The sequence below is a fragment of the Dreissena polymorpha genome, chromosome 8 (assembly GCF_020536995.1).
Source record: "Dreissena polymorpha isolate Duluth1 chromosome 8, UMN_Dpol_1.0, whole genome shotgun sequence".
Taxonomy (NCBI): Eukaryota; Metazoa; Mollusca; class Bivalvia; order Myida; family Dreissenidae; genus Dreissena; species Dreissena polymorpha.
The window spans coordinates 102,308,376-102,327,117 of NC_068362.1; the positions used below are offsets into that span (position 1 = coordinate 102,308,376).

An 18,742-nucleotide genomic window follows, 5' to 3' on the forward strand; every position below is an offset into this window, starting at 1 on the left:
TTGCACTGTCTGATGGTTTTGTTTGTTTGTTTGCCCCAACTTTACCATTTGCAATAACTTTAGCAATATTGAAGATAGCAACTTGATATAAATGGCATGTGTGTGTATCTCATGGAGCTGCACATTTTGAGCGGTGAAAGGTCAAGGTTTTCCTTCAAGGTCAAAGGTCAAATATATAGCTTCAAGGCGGCGCAAAAGGGGACATAGTGTTTCTGACAAACACATATCTTCAAGACTTGTTTAATGTTATTTAAAATTAACTTCTTTATTTCTTCATTTTGAATACTTCAAATTGATACCTGAACATCTCTTATGACAATACGGTCAATCTCAACTATGCATGGCCCCATAACCAACCCTGGGGCGCCCCATGGGTCAAGCATGCATCGTGGGGATACGCGTCAGCCTCTGCCGTGCTATTTCTTGTTTAAATTTAAAATAATAAAAATATTTTCATTTTAGATTTCATAAACATTTGTCTAAAGAGATTAATTAGTTGTGATCTTTCATGGTTAGTCAATCTTAACTAGTCCTTAACAATTCCCTAAAAAAGCAGAGTAACAAGACAAAAAATTGCTAAATGCCTTGATTCAAATTTAATCTGTATTCTAAGTTTTATACACTCACGTAGAACAAAGGAGGTTTTATTCAAACTTTAATTCTTATTGTAGCAAAGCAAAAGACCTCAAAAAAACAGCTGCCATTTTCAACTTTTACATCTTCACAGACTGTTTTTTTTTCTATAACTTGTTTAACTGACATTTCTTTTAATAAATCAAGCAGTTTTCCCCTAAATAAAAACTTACCCCGGTTTTGTATTTCCCAAATAAGCAATTAAGTAGTTATTAACTGGTAAGCGATAATTCTTCCAAAAATCAATAAGCTATGGAATCATCACAATGAATAAAAATCTGCTTGATGAGTTTTACAGAAATTACAGAAAGTTAGTGAGAGCTCGGGTCTCTGTCATACTCATGCCTTGTACTCAGGTATACATACACTTTTGGTTATCATTTACCCCTTGTTTGCAATTAGTAGAGTCCATGTGAAGACTTGAGTATAACCCTTTCAGTGCGGGAACGGAATTTTGAAGGCCTGTGCAAACAGTTTGGATCCAGATGAGACGCCACAAAACGTGGCGTCTTATCAGGAACCAAACTGTTTGCTATTCTGATAGTATTCTTTGAAAACAATTGAAGAAAATGCTAATTTTTGAAATTTAGCAGACAACATTTTAGCAGACGATAAATTGCCCAGCATGCAAAGGGATAAAGAAAGCCAGAGCACTGTGATAATGAAATTTAAACATTGTTTGTTAGCTGTACCGCAACGCATTTTTATTAGGGAAGTTAAAGAGGCCTTTTCACAGATTTTGGCAGATATTGAAGTTTGTAATTAAATGCTTTTTATTGATAAATTTAAACATGGAACTAAAATTCTCCAGTAAAAAAAAACCACAAGAAAACAATTTATTTTTTTTAAAGAAAAAAAGTAACTCTCAACTGGGATCGAAACAGTGACCCCTGAAGTCCTTAATGTAAAAGTCTTCCACTAAGACCAATCAGCCATCGGTGCTCATGCTATTTGGGAACATATTTTTGACTTTATATAAGTAAGCCTCGTAGTTTCACAAAATATAAAGACAACAACACAACTTTCCAAATTATTCAATTGTTTTATAACTTTCAGGATTTCAAATCGTCAATAGATGCATAGAATGGATTTATTAGAGCATGATAAATGTTCAGTATTACAGTTTCCTCTCAAATATTATAACTAAAACAAAAATGTGCGAATCTGAAACAACTTTTTTTGATATTGTCAATTTACCAAAACGTAAAAAGGCCCCTTTAAGTCAGTATTTTATGTATACGAGGTACAGATAGTTATTTTCTCGTAATTTTCTTCTGTTTGCAGTCATTGTAATTTTGTGTACTCAAGGACAAACTTTACGTTTAGCTAAAATACAAACACTAAAACTATTTGTTATTGTGTTTCTTTTTGTGAATGTGTGTTTCATAATACATGGAATCTTATTATGTCTTCATAATTTTATGTCACTGCGATATTCATTTGTTGGTAGCGGGAGTGGAAACTAACAGTATTACATTTAAATCCATGAGTATTTGCACACATAAATAAGGAACTATATTAGATAAAGATGAGGATGCACTTGTAAAGGAATGAACTGATGACACTTTAAGTGATGTAAGTAGAGGTAAAGTAGCTATTAATAATACAAGGATCACAAAGTGTGTGTGAAAAAGATTTAATGTAATTTTTGGTATTCAAATGTGTGCAGTATTTTCTTTTATAAGTGCATGGTACATGACAGAGTCTGTGTGTGTTGTTAATTTTGTGATATTTTACATCACAGTACTGTTTGAAATTTAAATGTTTGTAGAAGAGGAAGGGAAAACAGTCATACAGAAAATGTACAGTTCAAGTAAAATCTGGGTCTCTGCAGCAGTTACTCCCAAATAGAACTCTTATAAGACTTAGCATGAATAAAACCCAGTTATTCTGTAACTGTTTGCATTATACATCCAATTGAATAATCTAAGAGCAGGTGCTTAATGTAAACAAGTGTTGAAAAATATCAATTTAAAATAATTTATGTGTTTATTTAAGGATTGAACATAAATAAAATATATGACATGTAATTCGACAGCATTTTCATAAATAAGCATCCTCCATACGATGATTTCAGCTTTCTATATCAAGGAACTACATGGACGCTTTTTTATGCCCCACCGATTGGGAGGCATTAAGAATTGCTCTTTTCTGTCAGTCTGACATCCCAAAGCATGTATTTTGAAATCCTCTTTAACTACTGGGTGACTTGCGCTCAGAGCTACAGATAAGCTTTTTGGGGTAATTGGGTAATACCCTTCAAAATAAGAATGAATTGGGTCATGGAAAACGTGATTGGGTATCCAAAAGTATCATACCCACTCATTTAAAAAAATAATTGGGTATTTATAGCAAAACAAACAAGTGAATTGGGTAATTGCAATAAAACATGAATTTAGCTTCTCAAAACCGTACCTTACATAAAGTCACTGTTATGTATTCAATTGCAGTATAGGTTGATCCATCTTTCTGCTACCAGATTCAACAATGGAATTTCTCAACCCACTCATCGAATGCGTTTCTACTTGTTTTTGTTCCAATATGGACCAGTACTTTCGTTTTGGAAACACAACACACCCCATCATAGGGTGCTGGAACGGTGTTGGATATTATAATATAGTGTTTTTTGACCGAAAATGCCCAAAATCAAAATTAAATATAATAATATCAACACGGGTTTCAATTCTTTTTTTAATTTTCTGACAGCCATCAATCAGAGTCCGGTTGCATTGCCAAAAAATAATATAAATAAACCACTTTGTCATTTAGACGTAGCTAAGACATAGCTATATCAATAAACAATAACAACTTACAGTACAAGGCACTGAAAATCTTATTTTGGATTGATGGCTGTCAGAAAATAATTTTTTTAGTTGAAACCCTTGTTGTTATTAAATTAAAAAAAAATTGTTTGCATTTTCGGTCTATACACACTTTATTATACTATCCCAACACTGGTCCAGCCCTCTGTGCACCCCATCAACAAGTTCATCTAAAATACTACCGCAGATGTCCATGGAACAAAACATGGAGTTAATAATGTCATTAACTATGCCCTTTGCAATTGTTTTAGATTTATTTACCACGACAAAGGAATCTTTATGTTTTCTTGTATTTTTTGCGGAACTTTTCGTCTGCCTCGAGACGCCAATTTGTTTGACTCGCATGTGTTATCATCTAAACGATTGGTAAATACGTTACCAGATGAAAACAAGCGCTTGTCGATAAAGACTCGAGTCAAAACGGCCAAAACAAAACGGGATTTTTCATTACGCATAGAAGGCGGCTCAAATTGGGTATCGGCGATTTGTTTTGCGTACCTGTACGCACAGATTTTGAAAAAATTGCGTATCCACCTATTTTTGATTGCGTATTTACGCAAATACGCAGCTTATCTGTAGCTCTGCTTGCGCTTAAAATTTCAAAGTTGATCGACCATAGTGAAAGACTATGATTTGTGACAATTTTGGGGCAGATTTTGTTAATAACCCCTTTATTTTTCCACAATATAGTGTGTAGTCCCCTGGTGCTTGCGTTTTCAACTCCTCTGTAATTAATTGGTGGATCTTACTAAATCTTTGACAGCTTTAAATAACCAAGATATGTGTAAAAAAAGGAATTTAAGCTCTGATGATATTTTTCTGAATTATGCCCCTTAATGTGTTTCTTCCACTACAATATGAAGTCCAAAATTGTGAATGCCAACTCATCTTAAAACCATGGCATCAGCGCCGCCAAATAGGTCAACATCTTGTTTTCAGCCATAATTATATAATACAAAAATTGTGAGGTTTCACTACTGATTGAATCTTGTTTAACTTTTACAGTTAAAAGACCTGAATGTGTTGATGATAGTTAAGAAACGTAAAGTGACTGCTTCCATCTTTGGTTAATTATTTTCCCTTTGTTTTTAGCTGACATGTCACGAAGTGACATGGTGAGCTTATGTGACCGTGTGATGTCTGGCGTCCGTATGTGCGTGCGTGCGTGTGTGTGTGTGCATGCGTGTGTCCGTCAGCAATTTGTTTGTGTACACAGTAGAGGTCACAGTTTTCATCCAATCTTTATGAAATTTGGTCAGAATGTTTATCATGATAAAATCTGGGTTGGGATTGTATTTGGGTCATCTGGGGTCAAAACTAGGTTAATAGGTCAAAAACTAGGTCACATAATAGGTCAAATGATAGAAAAACCTTGTGTAGATAATAGTGGTCGCAGTTTTCATTCAATCTTTATGAAATTTGGTCAGAATGTTTATCTTGATGAAATCTGGGTTGGGATTGTATTTGGGTCATCTGGGGTGAAAAACTAGGTCACTAGGTCAAAAACTAGGTCAAATAATAGAAAAACCTTGTGTAGACTGCAGAGGTCACATTTTTCATCCAATCTTATGAAATTTGGTCATAATGTTTATCTTGATAAAATCTGGGTTGGGATTGTATTTGGGTCATCTGGGGTCAAAAACTAGGTCACTAGGTCAAAAACTAGGTCAAATAATAAAAAAAACTTGTGTAGGCAATAGAGGTCGCAGTTTTCATCCAATCTTTATGAAATTTGGTCAGAATGTTTATCTTGATGAAATCTGGGTTGGGATTGTATTTGGGTCATCTGAGGTAAAAAATTAGGTCACTAGGTCAAATAATAGAACAAGATGCGTTTGTGAAACACAATGTCCCCCTATATGATGTTTGACCTTGAAGGATGACCTTGACCTTGTGAAGGATGACCTTGAACTTTCACCACTCAAAATGTGCAGCTCCATGAGATACACATGCATGCCAAATATCAAGTTGCTATCTTCAATATTGCAAAAGAATTCATAAAATAAGTGATTTGGGCCACATATATTTGACCTCTGACCTTGAAGGATGACCTTGACCTTTCACCTTTCAAAATGTGCAGCTTCATGAGATGCACATGCATGCCAAATATCAAGTTGCTATCTTCAATATTGCAAAAGTATTTATAAAATAAGCGATTTTGGCCACATATATTTGACCTTGACCTTTCACCACTCAAAATGTGCAGCTTCATGAGATACATATGCATTCCAAATATGAAGTTGCACTCCTCTTTTTTCTATCTCGTCGCCACGATTTAGCTCAAAGTTGGCATCTCGAAATAGAAAACAAAAACACTCCTCTTTTTTCTATAAAAGAGGAGAGAATTTTCGTTATCTCAAGATCCCAAGTTAGTCAGCCAATCAAATTTTGGGTAACATGTGTAAATGTTCTGTACGCATATATAAAGCTGGTCAAAGCAGGCAAGGCTCTGATAAAACATAACATACTTCTATTAGTACTACTATTAGTACTACTATTAGTACTACTACTACTACTGCTGCTGTTGTTGTTGCTGCTGTTACTACTTCTACTACTACTACATGTACTACTACTGCTGCTGCTGCTGCTGCTGCTACTACTACTACTTCTTCTACTACTACTACTTCTACTACTACTACTACTACTACTACTACTACTACTACTACTACTACTACTACTACTACTACTACTGCTACTATTACTACTATCACTACTGCTGTTACTGCTCCTCCTCCTCCTCCTCCTACTACAGCTACTGCCACTGCTGCTGTTGCTAGTAGTAGCTGCTGTTACTACTACTACTACTACTACAACTACTACTACTGCTACTACTATTATTACTACTACTACTACAACAACTACTACCACTACTACTTCTACTACTTCTACTACTACTACTACTACTACTACTGCTACTACTACCACTACCACTGCCACTACTACTACTAATACTACTACTACTACTACGACTACCACTTCGACGACGCACGACTGACCGATGGACGCGGACGGATGGACGACTGACGGACCAGGATCGGAGGATTGACGATGGACGACCAAATGACGACCAAACGATGGACGACTACTACAACAACGACTACTACTACTACTACTACTACTACTACTACTTCTACTACTACTACTACTACTACTACTACTACTACTACTACTACTACTTCTACTACTACTACTACTACTACTACTACTACTACTACTACTACTACTACTAATTCTAGCAACAGCAGCAGACAGTAGTAGTAGGAGGAGGAAGAGCAGTAACAGCAGTAGCAGTAGTAGTTGTTGTTATTGTTGTTGTAGTAGTAGTAGTAATAGTAGTTGTAGTAGTAGTAGTAGTTGTTGTAGTTACAGCAGCAACAACAACAACAACAGCAGTAGTAGTAGTAGTAATATAAGTACTAATAGCAGTATGTTATGCTATATCCTTTGACCAGCTATATATATGGGTACAGAATATTTACACATGTTACGCAAAATTTGATTTGCTGACTAACTCAGGATCTCGAGATAGCAAAAAATCTCTTCTCTTTTATTTAGTTTTGCACTCCTCTTTGTTCTATTTCGAGATCTCGAGATCCCGACTTAGCTTACTTGTGGCCACGAGATAGAAAAGAGAGGAGTGAATGTCACCTCTATGCAACCGTATTTGCCTGTGTCATTACAGTCTGTTTTGTCACTGTATCAAAGTTTGATTGTTCCTGCTGTACAATTTCAGCACTATCGTCTGATTGACAATATGCCCAAGTTACCACCACCACCTGGCAGGTCTGGGGGTAGTAGGCCTCTACCTCCCAATGTAAGTGTACTACAGTTAACCTTGTTCTACTGGCATCAATGTTAATTGGGCATCTGTCTTTTTATGCCCCTGGATCGAAAGATCGGGGGCATATTGTTTTTGGCCTGTCTGGCATTCATTCATTGTGTGTGTCCCAAAACTTTAACCTTGGTTAAAGTATGGCATTATTGAAAATATTAAATTGATATTTGTCATGTATGTGTATCTCATCGAGCTTCACATTTTGATTGTCAAAAGGTTAAGGTCATCCTTCAAGGTCTAAGGTCAAATATATTGCTTCAAAGCGGCGCAAAAGGGCATTGTGTTTCTGACAAACATATCTCTTGTTTAATGTCAAATATGGCATCTACAATGTATAATGGATTTTTATGATATCACAATGAATTTTTTGCAAACTAGATCTCAGAATAGCATTGCATCCATGTATAATGCCCACTCAAAGGTAAATTTAAACTGTGGGGGTTTACAACTGTGCGTAAAGTACATTATGTGGCCTTTAATATCCAGTTTCAATGTCTTGGAGTTTTAGGGAATAATGATGTGTCATGGCTTCTGTATTATGTGGAATGGATCTATTTATTTTGTTACATGGTTGCGATTTTAACATGATCTTTTTTTTTGTCAATACAACAAACCTGATGTGTTATGTATGTAATGCCAGTCAGACATAAGAGGCACTTTAAAATGTGTTTGTGTTTGTTTGAATTTTAATTTATTCAAGAATGTATTACTTTAAATGGTTAGGCTGTCAATCACACAGTCATGTTTGGTCACCAAATACTTGTGAAACACATGAACATTAACTGTATTATTCCTTAAAGACTGTATAACATGAATTGTGTGTAAGAAAGAATAATATCAATACATTTATGATCTTGATGTATGGAATAAGGTAATTAAAAGGTATTACCATAAAAAAGAAGTCTACCATATTTGATGTACTCAGTGAGTGTTATTTTTGCAGCCCTCTGCTTCGGACGATGGTGAAGCCCCTCCCCCTCTCCCCTCGCGCCCTGCCCCCCACAGAGGGGGCAAACTACCACCAGCACCACCTCCACAAAATGGACATGTAAGTATATCAGACTAATTAAGCATGAACAATCCACATGTCACTATTTATCAATTTAAACTTAAGTCCAAAATCCATTGCAGGATTTCTTTTTAAGCTTACCTGATTGCTCAGGTGAGCTTTTGTGACCTGTCTTTGTCTGTTGTACGTCCGTCCGTCTGTCATCCCTCCATCCACATTTGTTCGTAAACACTCTAGAGGCCACATTTATTGTCTGATCTTCATGAAACTTGGTCAGAAGATTTGTCCCAATGATATCTTGATCAAGTTTGAAACTGGGTCATGCTGGGTCAAAAACTAGGTCACTAGGTCAAAAAAAAGAAAAACCTTGTAAACACTGTAGAAGTCACATTTAATGCCCAATCTTCATGTAACTTTGTCAAAATGTTCGTCTTTATGATATGTTGTTTGAGTTCAAAAGTGGTTCCGGTCAGTTGAAAAACATGGCCGCCAGTGGGCGGGGCAATTTTCCTTTTTTGGCTATAGAGAAACCTTGTAAACACTCTAGTAGTCACAATTTTTGCCCAATGATCATGAAAGTTGGTCAAATCATTGGTTTTATTGATATCTTGGATAAGTTTAAGAATGGTCCAGATTGGTGAAAAAACATGGCTGCCAGTGGGCGGGGCATTTTTCTCTATTTGTATATAGTGAAAACATGTGATCACTCTAGAAGTCACATTTTGTGGCCCACTTTTCATGAAATTTGGTCAGAACATTTGTTTCCTTGATACAAGAGTTGAGTTCGAAAAATGATTCCCTTCAGTTGAATAACATGGCTGTCGGGGGGAGGGGGCAGTTTTTTTACATTTATAAAAAAAAAGCTTGTGAACACTCTTGAAGTCACATTTTTGCCCAATCATCATGAAACTTGGTGAAAAGATTGGTTTTATATATATCTCAGATAAGTTTGCAAATGGTCCCGATCGGTCAGAAAACATGGCCGCCAAGGGGGTGGGGAAGTTTTCATTATGTGACTATATAGAGAGAAACCTTGTGATCGAACACTATAGAAGTCACATATTTTGCCTAATAATCGTGAAACTTAGTCAATATATTGGTTTTATTGATTTCTTGGACAAGTTGGAAAATGGCTCAGATCGGTGAAACACACTTTAGCTCACCTGATTGCTCAGGTGAGGTTTTAGGATTGGTCTTTGTCCGCTGTCTGTCTGTCCACATTTTGTTTGTAAACACTCTAGCATTCACATTTCTCAAGCATTCTTTATCAAAGTTGCTGAAAGATCTCAGTCAAGTTTGATGATGAGCAAAATCACATAATGAATGCCATAATTATTGCCCTTAGATTTTCCTAATTTTCATTATAATATACAAAATCCTTGTAAACACTCTAGAGGTCACAATTTTGTTTAAGATTTTATTAATCTTGGTCATAATATTTATTTTTGTAAGCAAAGTTTGATGTTTGTTAAGGGGGGTCATCTCAAATATAGGTCACTATTTTAAATCTTACAAAAACAAAAACACTCCATACGCCAGAGTTTTGGTTCGATAATGATGAAACTTGACCAGGAAGTTTGTTTAGTCAATATCTAGGTCAAGTTTGGCATAAGGTAAACATTGAATGAACCGACTCCTCTCAGGTGAGCGAACTAGGGCCATCTTGGCCCTCTTGTTTTCTAGTACATGTATGTTCTAACTTGTTTCTGGTTGAAATCATCAAAAACATTGAATTTTATAAAGTGGACACTTAGCATGACCTACTTTGTAGATTGCACTTCCACAATATCGTCGCTGTCGTTCTCAAACCTCGTAGCTACAAAATGCTAACTTTTCAGGAGAGAGAAAAAACCGTCTCATTTTTTTAAATTATGAAAACGTTTTTGTCAAATTTGTCCAAACGAAACGATGTACCTATAGGTGAAATGGCGTTGCTACGACTTTTCGCCGGGAAAAAAGCCAACAATCATTATACAACATTTGGTCACGTCACGTGGCTTTTTCAAGGGCTCTGATTGGCGTAGAGCTACGAGATATAGCACAAAACACGCGCCAGACTTCATATATTCGGAAAAGACGAAAAAAATATTTTGAAAATTTAAGAGCTACGAGGTTTGAGAATGACAGCGACAATATGCACAATGTATGCTTGCCTCTAGCTGTACGTTTGCATTAATCAACACATAGCATTATGTGTACCGGTACTAAAGCCTTTGATTTATTTAATCTACATTACTATTTTTACTTACTTACAAAAGTATTAAAATCAGTAATTTTGTTTGGTCTGTATATTTTGTATTGCAAAATTTGATATCATTCTTTCTGGAATATTTTCGTTAAAGATCTTCATACACTTTCTACTGTTTATCTTCTAAATTTTGAAGTTTAATTATTTCTAAAAAGTGTGAGGGGTCGTTTTAAGGGCCACTGTGGGTTCATTCCTGTATGATGTTTAGAGAATGCTTGGATGAATAACAATGTGATATGATATGGTGGTAACTTTGAATAAAAGGAGAAGGCCTTTACAGTTTTAGGTCAACAGGTTTAAGGTCAAGGTCCTTCAAAATTCGGTTCCCGCACTGAAAGAGCTAATCAAGGACGACACTTTAAGCTTTTATGGTATTTTTTGTGCAGATGAAGTATCTTTTAAGTGAAAATGTTATGGCAGGCAGAAAGTGTTGTCACTGATAAGCCTGTGGGGACTGCGCAGGCTTATCTGGGACCACTATTTATGCACATGCATTAAGCCCCATTTTCCCAGAGCAAGGCTTATTTATTTTCAACTTAACCCTTTGCATGCTGGGAAATTTTCGTCTGCTAAAATGTTGTCTGCAGAATTTATAAAATTGGCATTTTCTTCGATTTTTTTCAAAGAATACTATCAGAATAGCAAACAGTTTGGATCTTGATGAGACGCCACGTTCTGTGGCGTCTCATCTGGATCCAAACTGTTTGCAAAGGCCTTCAAAATTCGGTTTCAGCACTGAAAGAGTTAGAACAGATGCTTCTTTTCATGTAACAAGTAGCATTATAGAGTATATTTTATCCCAAAAATAATAATCTTTTGTAAGCATTGGCAAGCTTTGACAAACATTATACCATTGCCAACATTCTTTTTAAGAGTGTTGTTTTGTTATATTTCATACAACATTTATGTGTTTATAACCATCAAAGTTGAGAAAAGTGGACACATGGTTGATTTGACATGTAATAAAGCATTTCTATATAACTCACATTTTCATATGACAGCCCTTGACAGCATTATGTGCAATGGTAAATTCACAAGCCTGTGTCAAAGAATAGACAATAAAGTAATGCCATGTATTTTGCTACAATTTTATGAACTAAAGATTATATTAAAGGGATCTTTTCACAGTTTGGTAAATTGACAAAATGGAAAAAAGTTGTTTCAGATTCGCAAATTGTCGGTTTAGCTAGATATTTGTGAGGAAACAGTATTACTGAACATTTTTCCATGGTCTCATATAGCCATTATATGCATCTTTTGACGGTTTAAAAACCTAAAAATTATAAAGCGTTGCAACGCGAAACGATTGAATGATTTGGAGAGTTCTGTTGTTGTTGTTAAAATTTGTGAAACTACGAAGATTGCTTATATAACATTTAAAATACGCATGTTATGTATGCTTGGCAGGATAGCTCAGTTGGCTAATGCGTTTTTACTTCAGGAATCCGGGCGACACTGGTTCGAGCTCTGCTGCGGGCTACTTCTTTTTTTCCTTTTTTAAATTTTATTTTTGATTTTTTACTGGAGCTTTTAAAATTTAATGTTTACATTTATCAATATAAAGCATTCAATGGCAAACTTCAAACCATGCCAAAATCTGTGAAAAAGTCCCTTTAAAGTCTCATCCAGTTGTGAACGATGGTCTTAATTATCAAAGATAAGTTTTTATTAATAAAAAATAAGTGTTTAAAACATAAACATAAGTGTAAACTTATAAAAAAAACTTTGCTTTTTTTAAGATTCATTAAGTCATAAATATAAGTAAAAGAAAAATTTTCTTCTTCATTCAACCTTTTACTATCTTTCCAAAACTGGTTCTCAGGGTCCACAAAGACCTTCAACAAAAGTAAGCAGTATACTGGTATACTCAGGGGTTTTTTTTACTAAGAAAGTGACGCCGATATTCGGCGTCTTCCCCTACCAGAATTTTTCCCCTAAAACTACCATTTCCCCTTCAAAAATATAATTTTTCACCAAAATATAATATTTTACCCTCAAAGAAATCGTTTTTTTTTCTTTTGGGAAGTCGACACTTATCCAATTTGTACCATGTACAACGATCTCGCTCTCTCTCTCTCTCTCTCCCGACGAACACTCAAATCTGGGAATCCCAGTGATTCTATATATAGCTCTTAAATTACGTCATGGAAACCGGGCAACTAATCGTATTAATCATGTGACTATTTTACTGGATTCCGGTCTTGCGCGAGAAGGGTGTTTCGTAAATTAATTACCGGAAACCAGTCGAATTTTCATCCGGGTTATGTGAAAGCCAAGATATAAACGTTAAAACAGAAAAAAGTCTCACAATTGGCGTTCATACACGAACAAAATAAAACGTTCGGACTCGGAAAATATTAATTGCGTTGACGCATTTTTTAAGAATGAATCATCAAAAACCGTTGAAACCCAGCAGGATTCGGAGGTACATGTAATCAACATCGATTAATACTGTCGGATTTTTGTGAAAGTGAAAGTAGACAATCGGCAGCTGCCGCACCTTTCCCTTCCAATACTGCCGCAGATCTAGATCGTCAACCCATTCATCATGAAATTGAAATCACAATATTGACATCGTTCCCCGGCCCCAGTTGAAAACATTTCCCATTATTAGATCTACCCCTGCAACTTTATTTAGGACTTTGACTTTAATATCATACTTGTTCATGTGTTTTTTCAGAACAAAAAGGTCAGAGACATGCCTCTTTTTCTAAAAAAACAACCCTGAAGTCTGTAGGCAAATTATAGACATTGAAATGAACAGTTTTTATTTTTTCCCCAAATATGTCTCTTTCGCGCTCAATTTTCCCCTTTTACCCAGCGTCCAGCGTCTTCCCCTTTTTCTAAAAAAAACCCCTGATACTATAAATGTATACAAAGGACTGTCAAAATTCCAAACTGAAATAGTCTAAACAGTCGAACTACATTACATTCATACAAATAAACTCACAAAATAAACTGTGTAACAACTGCCAAGACATTAATCCCAGATCTACTCCTCCCCTGAGGAAATAATCAAGGTCTAGTTTAAACCTATTTATTTTAGCTCGTTTGCTTGGAAAGCCTATGGCTTATTTGAAACTATTGAGTCTATTTTCTTGGACTAGAACTAGTACTTGGTGTCTATGGGGGAGATCTAAAAGACTCCCACGGTAGGGATCAGAGCCTTGGCCTCCATATATACGTCTATTCAGTCAGCCAAAGTTGAATACTGATGAATCAGAACAGTTGTATTATCATTTATGATTGATGTTTGTGGTTGTTGTTTTTTGTAAACAGGAAATATTATCTTTACATAATCTACACTCTTTTGCATGGATGAATGATTGCTTTATCACACTTTTTCAAAGAAACATAAGTTCCATTGTGATTTTTGTTACAACAATAAACATAACCAATATTGCACACTTAAAAGATACAGATTTAGGTTCTTCATAAATAAAATATTTGAATATTATAAATGTGGATTAATTTATTTATGGATTAGTTTTGATCCTTAATATTGACCTATCAGAAACAATCATCATGTATTAAAGGGGCCTGTTCATGTTTTGGTAAATTGACAATATTAAAAAAAGTTGTTTCGGATTCGCAAATTTTCGTTTTAATTATAATATTTGTGTGACAACAGTAATACTTAACATTTATCATGCTCTAAAATAGCCATTATATGCATCTTTTAATGATATGAAAACATGAAAATTATAAAGCGTTGAACGCGAAACGATTGAATAAAATCAAATACTTCCGTCATTGTATGAGCACCTATGGCTGAGTGATCTATATGGTAGACTTTTACTCCAGGACTGCATGGGTCAGTGGTTCAAGCCCTGTTGAGGGTTACTTTTTTTTTTATTCTTGATTTTTTACTGGAGCTTTTTAAATGCATTTAACGACAAACTTCAATACATACCATAATCTGTTAAAAGGCCCCTTTAAGAAGGTCATTGAGATGAAAATTATTTACTTTACCCACTTAATAATTATTTTCAAAAATAATATTGTTTAAAAAAAAACACAAAACAAAGTGTTCTAGAATTCTTATTATGATTATATTATAATTATTACTTATAGACAAGCAATTCTACATCAGATCCTTATCAAACCTAGTTCAAAATTAAAAAATGCAATCAGTGCTCCAGAAAGGCCTAAATGGAAGGGCGCCTCACCGTGTCCTTCCGAGGCCCCTCACTGCCCTTCCGAGGCCCTTCATTGCCCTTTAATAAAACAATAATAATAATATTTTTTTAGACATATACACTATAAATCTCTTATTACATTGTAATTAACATAATACTCATTGTAGGCATTTTATTTGCATGGTTTTTAATAATCATAGAAATGATAGTTATTCTAACAATTATTAATGACATAAAAATTAGTATGCTATAGGGAACATTCCTTTCAGATTTAACTGGGCGCTTGAAAAAAAATCCTTTTTTATAAAATACTGCCTGTTGAAAGTAGCTCCCCCCCCCCCCCCCCCCCGCCGGCCCCCGTGCCCTTTTCAACTCCTAGCTGAAGCTAGATAAAATACAGCGCGTCAAAAGTGATCTTTTGACAAAGTAGTTCCCCCCTGCCCTTTTCAAATCCTAGCTGGAGCATATGTAGATGCACCTTGATGAGTTCTACACACCACACCCATTTCTGGGTCACTAGGTCAAAGGTCAAGGTCACTGTGACCTCTGATATAAAACTTTTACATAGGCTCTAAAATCAACAACAACAAATTTCTGACAAGCTTTCATGTTTTCAAAACTGCACCCGCAGCAGAGCGTTGGCACCCATTATGCAGTGCTCTTGTTTTATTTACTGTTAACCTTGTTTTAAAGTCTGCAATCTGTGATTGAACTTCAGGACATAGGCTCCAAGGACTCCGATTCTGATGATTATATCCAGCCTGCCCCTCCGGTCCCACCTAAACTTTTTGTAATGAGAGAGCGCGCTCAGGGAACGCATATAAAATACTGGTCAAAGTCAAGTTCAGTAAACAACAAGATCATTATACTTATAATACATTTCAAGAAGCTATTAAAGTGATGTTGACCAGTGTTAACATTTGCATTTCCTAAAACGCTTTTGTTTGGTTTGATTTTTGTCCTGTGTTGGTGTTTGATACATGTCTGTTGTTTGCAGTTTTATCCTAATAGAATTGCACTTAAACCAAAAAAAAAAGCAATGATGTGCAAAACAGGTCATATTAATACTTAACCCTTTTACCACTTAGATTATTACGTATGTTGATGCATTTGTAGTCCCTTAGAAAGTTACATTTAATTAAAGACCTTTCTTACTAGATTGAAGTTTTAAAGGCTTCATTTCCAACCCTAATTTTTCTCATGAGCATCAAACAGCATAAAACCCATCAGACTGCGAGTGCGAGTTACTCGCAGGCTGTTCTGGTTTTATACTCTTTGCACATATCCATTTTCACTTTGCTTCTGTCAGTGGGAAAGGGATATTTCTTCTTTATCTCCACCACATTCAGAGGTAATTATGAAGCTGGTGGTCTTTTGTAGAACCTCCTATATGTACAGCTATTCCTGCAGGCTTGCAGGTTCTAGTCATAATTGTTTGTTCAAGGGTTGGAATGGGCCTGCATCCAAGAGTAAGTGTTATATTGCCCTCTTGGTGAGATTCACTTTCAAGATGGCACGGATCAGGATCTCTTGGTCATGTGATGGTTGAGTCTAAAGTGCCCTGTATGGAGGATGATCACCCATTCTTGTAGGCTTAGCAAGTGTTATTAAAACCCTATGAACAGTCCTGCAGTCACATTTTATGTCTAATCATGAAATTTTCTCAGCAGGTTTTTGGGGAATTGTGTCTTGGCCGACTTTGACATTAGTTCTGTTGCATTGAAACGCATGACCACCAGCAGCTTGGGCAATGTTCCCAACATTTCTTCTAAGAATGCAGGCAATCACAACTTACACACTAAAAGACACACTTTATGTAGAATAATCACAAAACATGATCAGTAAATGAAATTTGTTCTAAAGATCTCTCGGCCAATTAACAATGGTTCTAGGTATAAAGCTAGGTCAGATGTCACATTATTTCACAAAAACATGGATAACAAAAGCTGATCAAAACAGTTCAGTTCTGTCACTCCAGGTTAGCAAGCTATGGTCTCTGGTTCTCTTATTTTTTATATGGATAAATTGTGCACTAACCTCTTTATGTAGGTTTTTCTAGATTTTGACTTCATTTAATAACAAGTTTGAAACTCTAAAATAGTGTGCATTTTTGGTGAATTAATAGATGTTTTGCTGTGATATATAATGAATTATTGTTTTAAATGTTTGTCAAGCTATGCTTTGTAAGTTCAGAAATATTCACATTTTTAATGTCCATACTATACAGATCTCTTGCCAAATTTTGAATATCATCATTTTACTTCTTTTTAAGTTGATGATTGCATTATTTACCAGTAATTGTAACACTTACACTAAATAACTTAAATTATCGTTGTAGTTCCCTTTAAAATTCTAGTGATATAATATGAACACAAAAACACCATTTACAAGTATATCATGATAGTCTTTTAATGCTGAACTCAATTATACTGGCAGATCCACATGTCTTCATTGGTTGTAAGACAGAATTTTGTTCTAAAAATTATGAGCAAGATACAAAAAAAATATTCTGTTTTTATTATCAGAGGCTAACACGCTGAATAATAAAAGTGAATGTGTACATATGTGTTGAGCAATTCTGCGGAAAGGAAGCAGCGCATTAAATGCTGTCATACATGTATTGTAATGTTAACTGATTAGCAAACAATAAAAAGTCTTTGTTGTGAAATATGTAGGCTTTACAAAACAAACAGAAAAAGTCAACTCAGCTGTTTATAATTGGATTCTGGAAAAAATCTGGAACCTGCAGGCAAAATAAAAAAATAATAAATTTTATTTTATTTTACCAAAATATTTAATACAAATAATTTCAGACAGGTTTTAACGTTGACATGGTAATGTTGCTCTTTGCACAAAAACAATTATTTATCAACATTAACAATATCTTTGTTAATGATGTTTGAATTACAGAATGTTCTAACGAAATATTTATAACATGAGCATATTGAGAGTTAATTTTCCCTAAATTTAGGAATATATATCAAAACAGATTGATCTTTTATGTACTTTTGGAGACCCTTCATGACTGTGATAATGTGAAACTACGGGTTACTACAAAGCAAGGGCCGTAGGTACTAGGTCTGATTTTATCAGCTGGTACCCAGCTTGCAGGGAGAGTAGCTTTTTTAACCCTTTCCCCCTCAGAAGCAAAGTGGAAATGGCTATGTGCAAACAGAATCAAACTAGAACAGCCTGTGAGTAACTAAGCCATCTTTTCAGGTTTTATGCTGTTTGATGCTTATCATTATGTAAGGGTTGGAAATGAAGCCTTAAAATTTAGAAAGAAAGGTTTTTAGTTTAACTTTTTAAGGGACTACAAGTGCATCAAAATACGTATCTAAGTGAGAAAGGGTTAAAGATTGTTAACCACCTGGATCTGTTCTTATCAATATTTATAAAGATGCAATGATTTATTGATGATATTGATAACTAATATGTTTTGCACACTTGTATTAGTTTGATCATGCAATCAAGGATAACCCAGGGGAAAACACACACTTAATTATTTCATAAGGGGGTCCTTTGTTTTTGCATGAAGGGACAGCAGGAGGAAGTACAGTGGCATAGAGGTGACATTCACTCCTCTTTTTAGCTCACCTGAGCACAACGTGCTCATGGTGGGCTATTGTGATCGCCTTTTGTCCGTCGTGCGTTGTGCGTCATGCGTCGTCAACATTTACCTTGTTAACACTCTTAAGGTCACATTTATTGTCCAATCTTCATGAAACTTGGTTAGAACATGTGTCTCAATAATATCTTGAACGAGTTCGAAAATGGTTCCGGTTGGTTGAAAAACATGGCTGCCAGGGGGCATGGCAGTTTTCCTTGTATGGCTATAGTAAAACCTTGTTAACACTCTAGAAGTCACATTTTTAGTCCAATCTGCATGAAACTTGGTGGGAACATGTGTCCCAATAAAATCTTGGACAAGTTCAAAAATTGTTCCGGTTGGTTGAAAAACATGGCTGCCAGGGGGCGTGGCATTTTCCTAATATGGCTATAGTAAAACCTTGTTAACACTCTAGAAGTCAAATTTTATAGTCCAATCTTCATGAA

The 18,742-nt window shown here is 35.3% G+C and overlaps 1 protein-coding gene across 5 annotated transcripts in view; it reads left to right on the plus strand.

The window, feature by feature from the left end:
* LOC127841800 (uncharacterized) overlaps positions 1-18,742 on the plus strand; it is a 58,001-nt gene that overhangs the window by 1,540 nt on the left and 37,719 nt on the right. For all 5 annotated transcript variants that reach the window (XM_052370873.1, XM_052370874.1, XM_052370875.1 and 2 more), the window contains exons 2-3: positions 7,189-7,269; positions 8,234-8,338. In XM_052370873.1, the coding sequence (XP_052226833.1) occupies positions 7,210-7,269; positions 8,234-8,338 (165 nt within the window). In that variant the 5' untranslated portion in view covers positions 7,189-7,209. The remainder of the gene's footprint in view (positions 1-7,188; positions 7,270-8,233; positions 8,339-18,742) is intronic.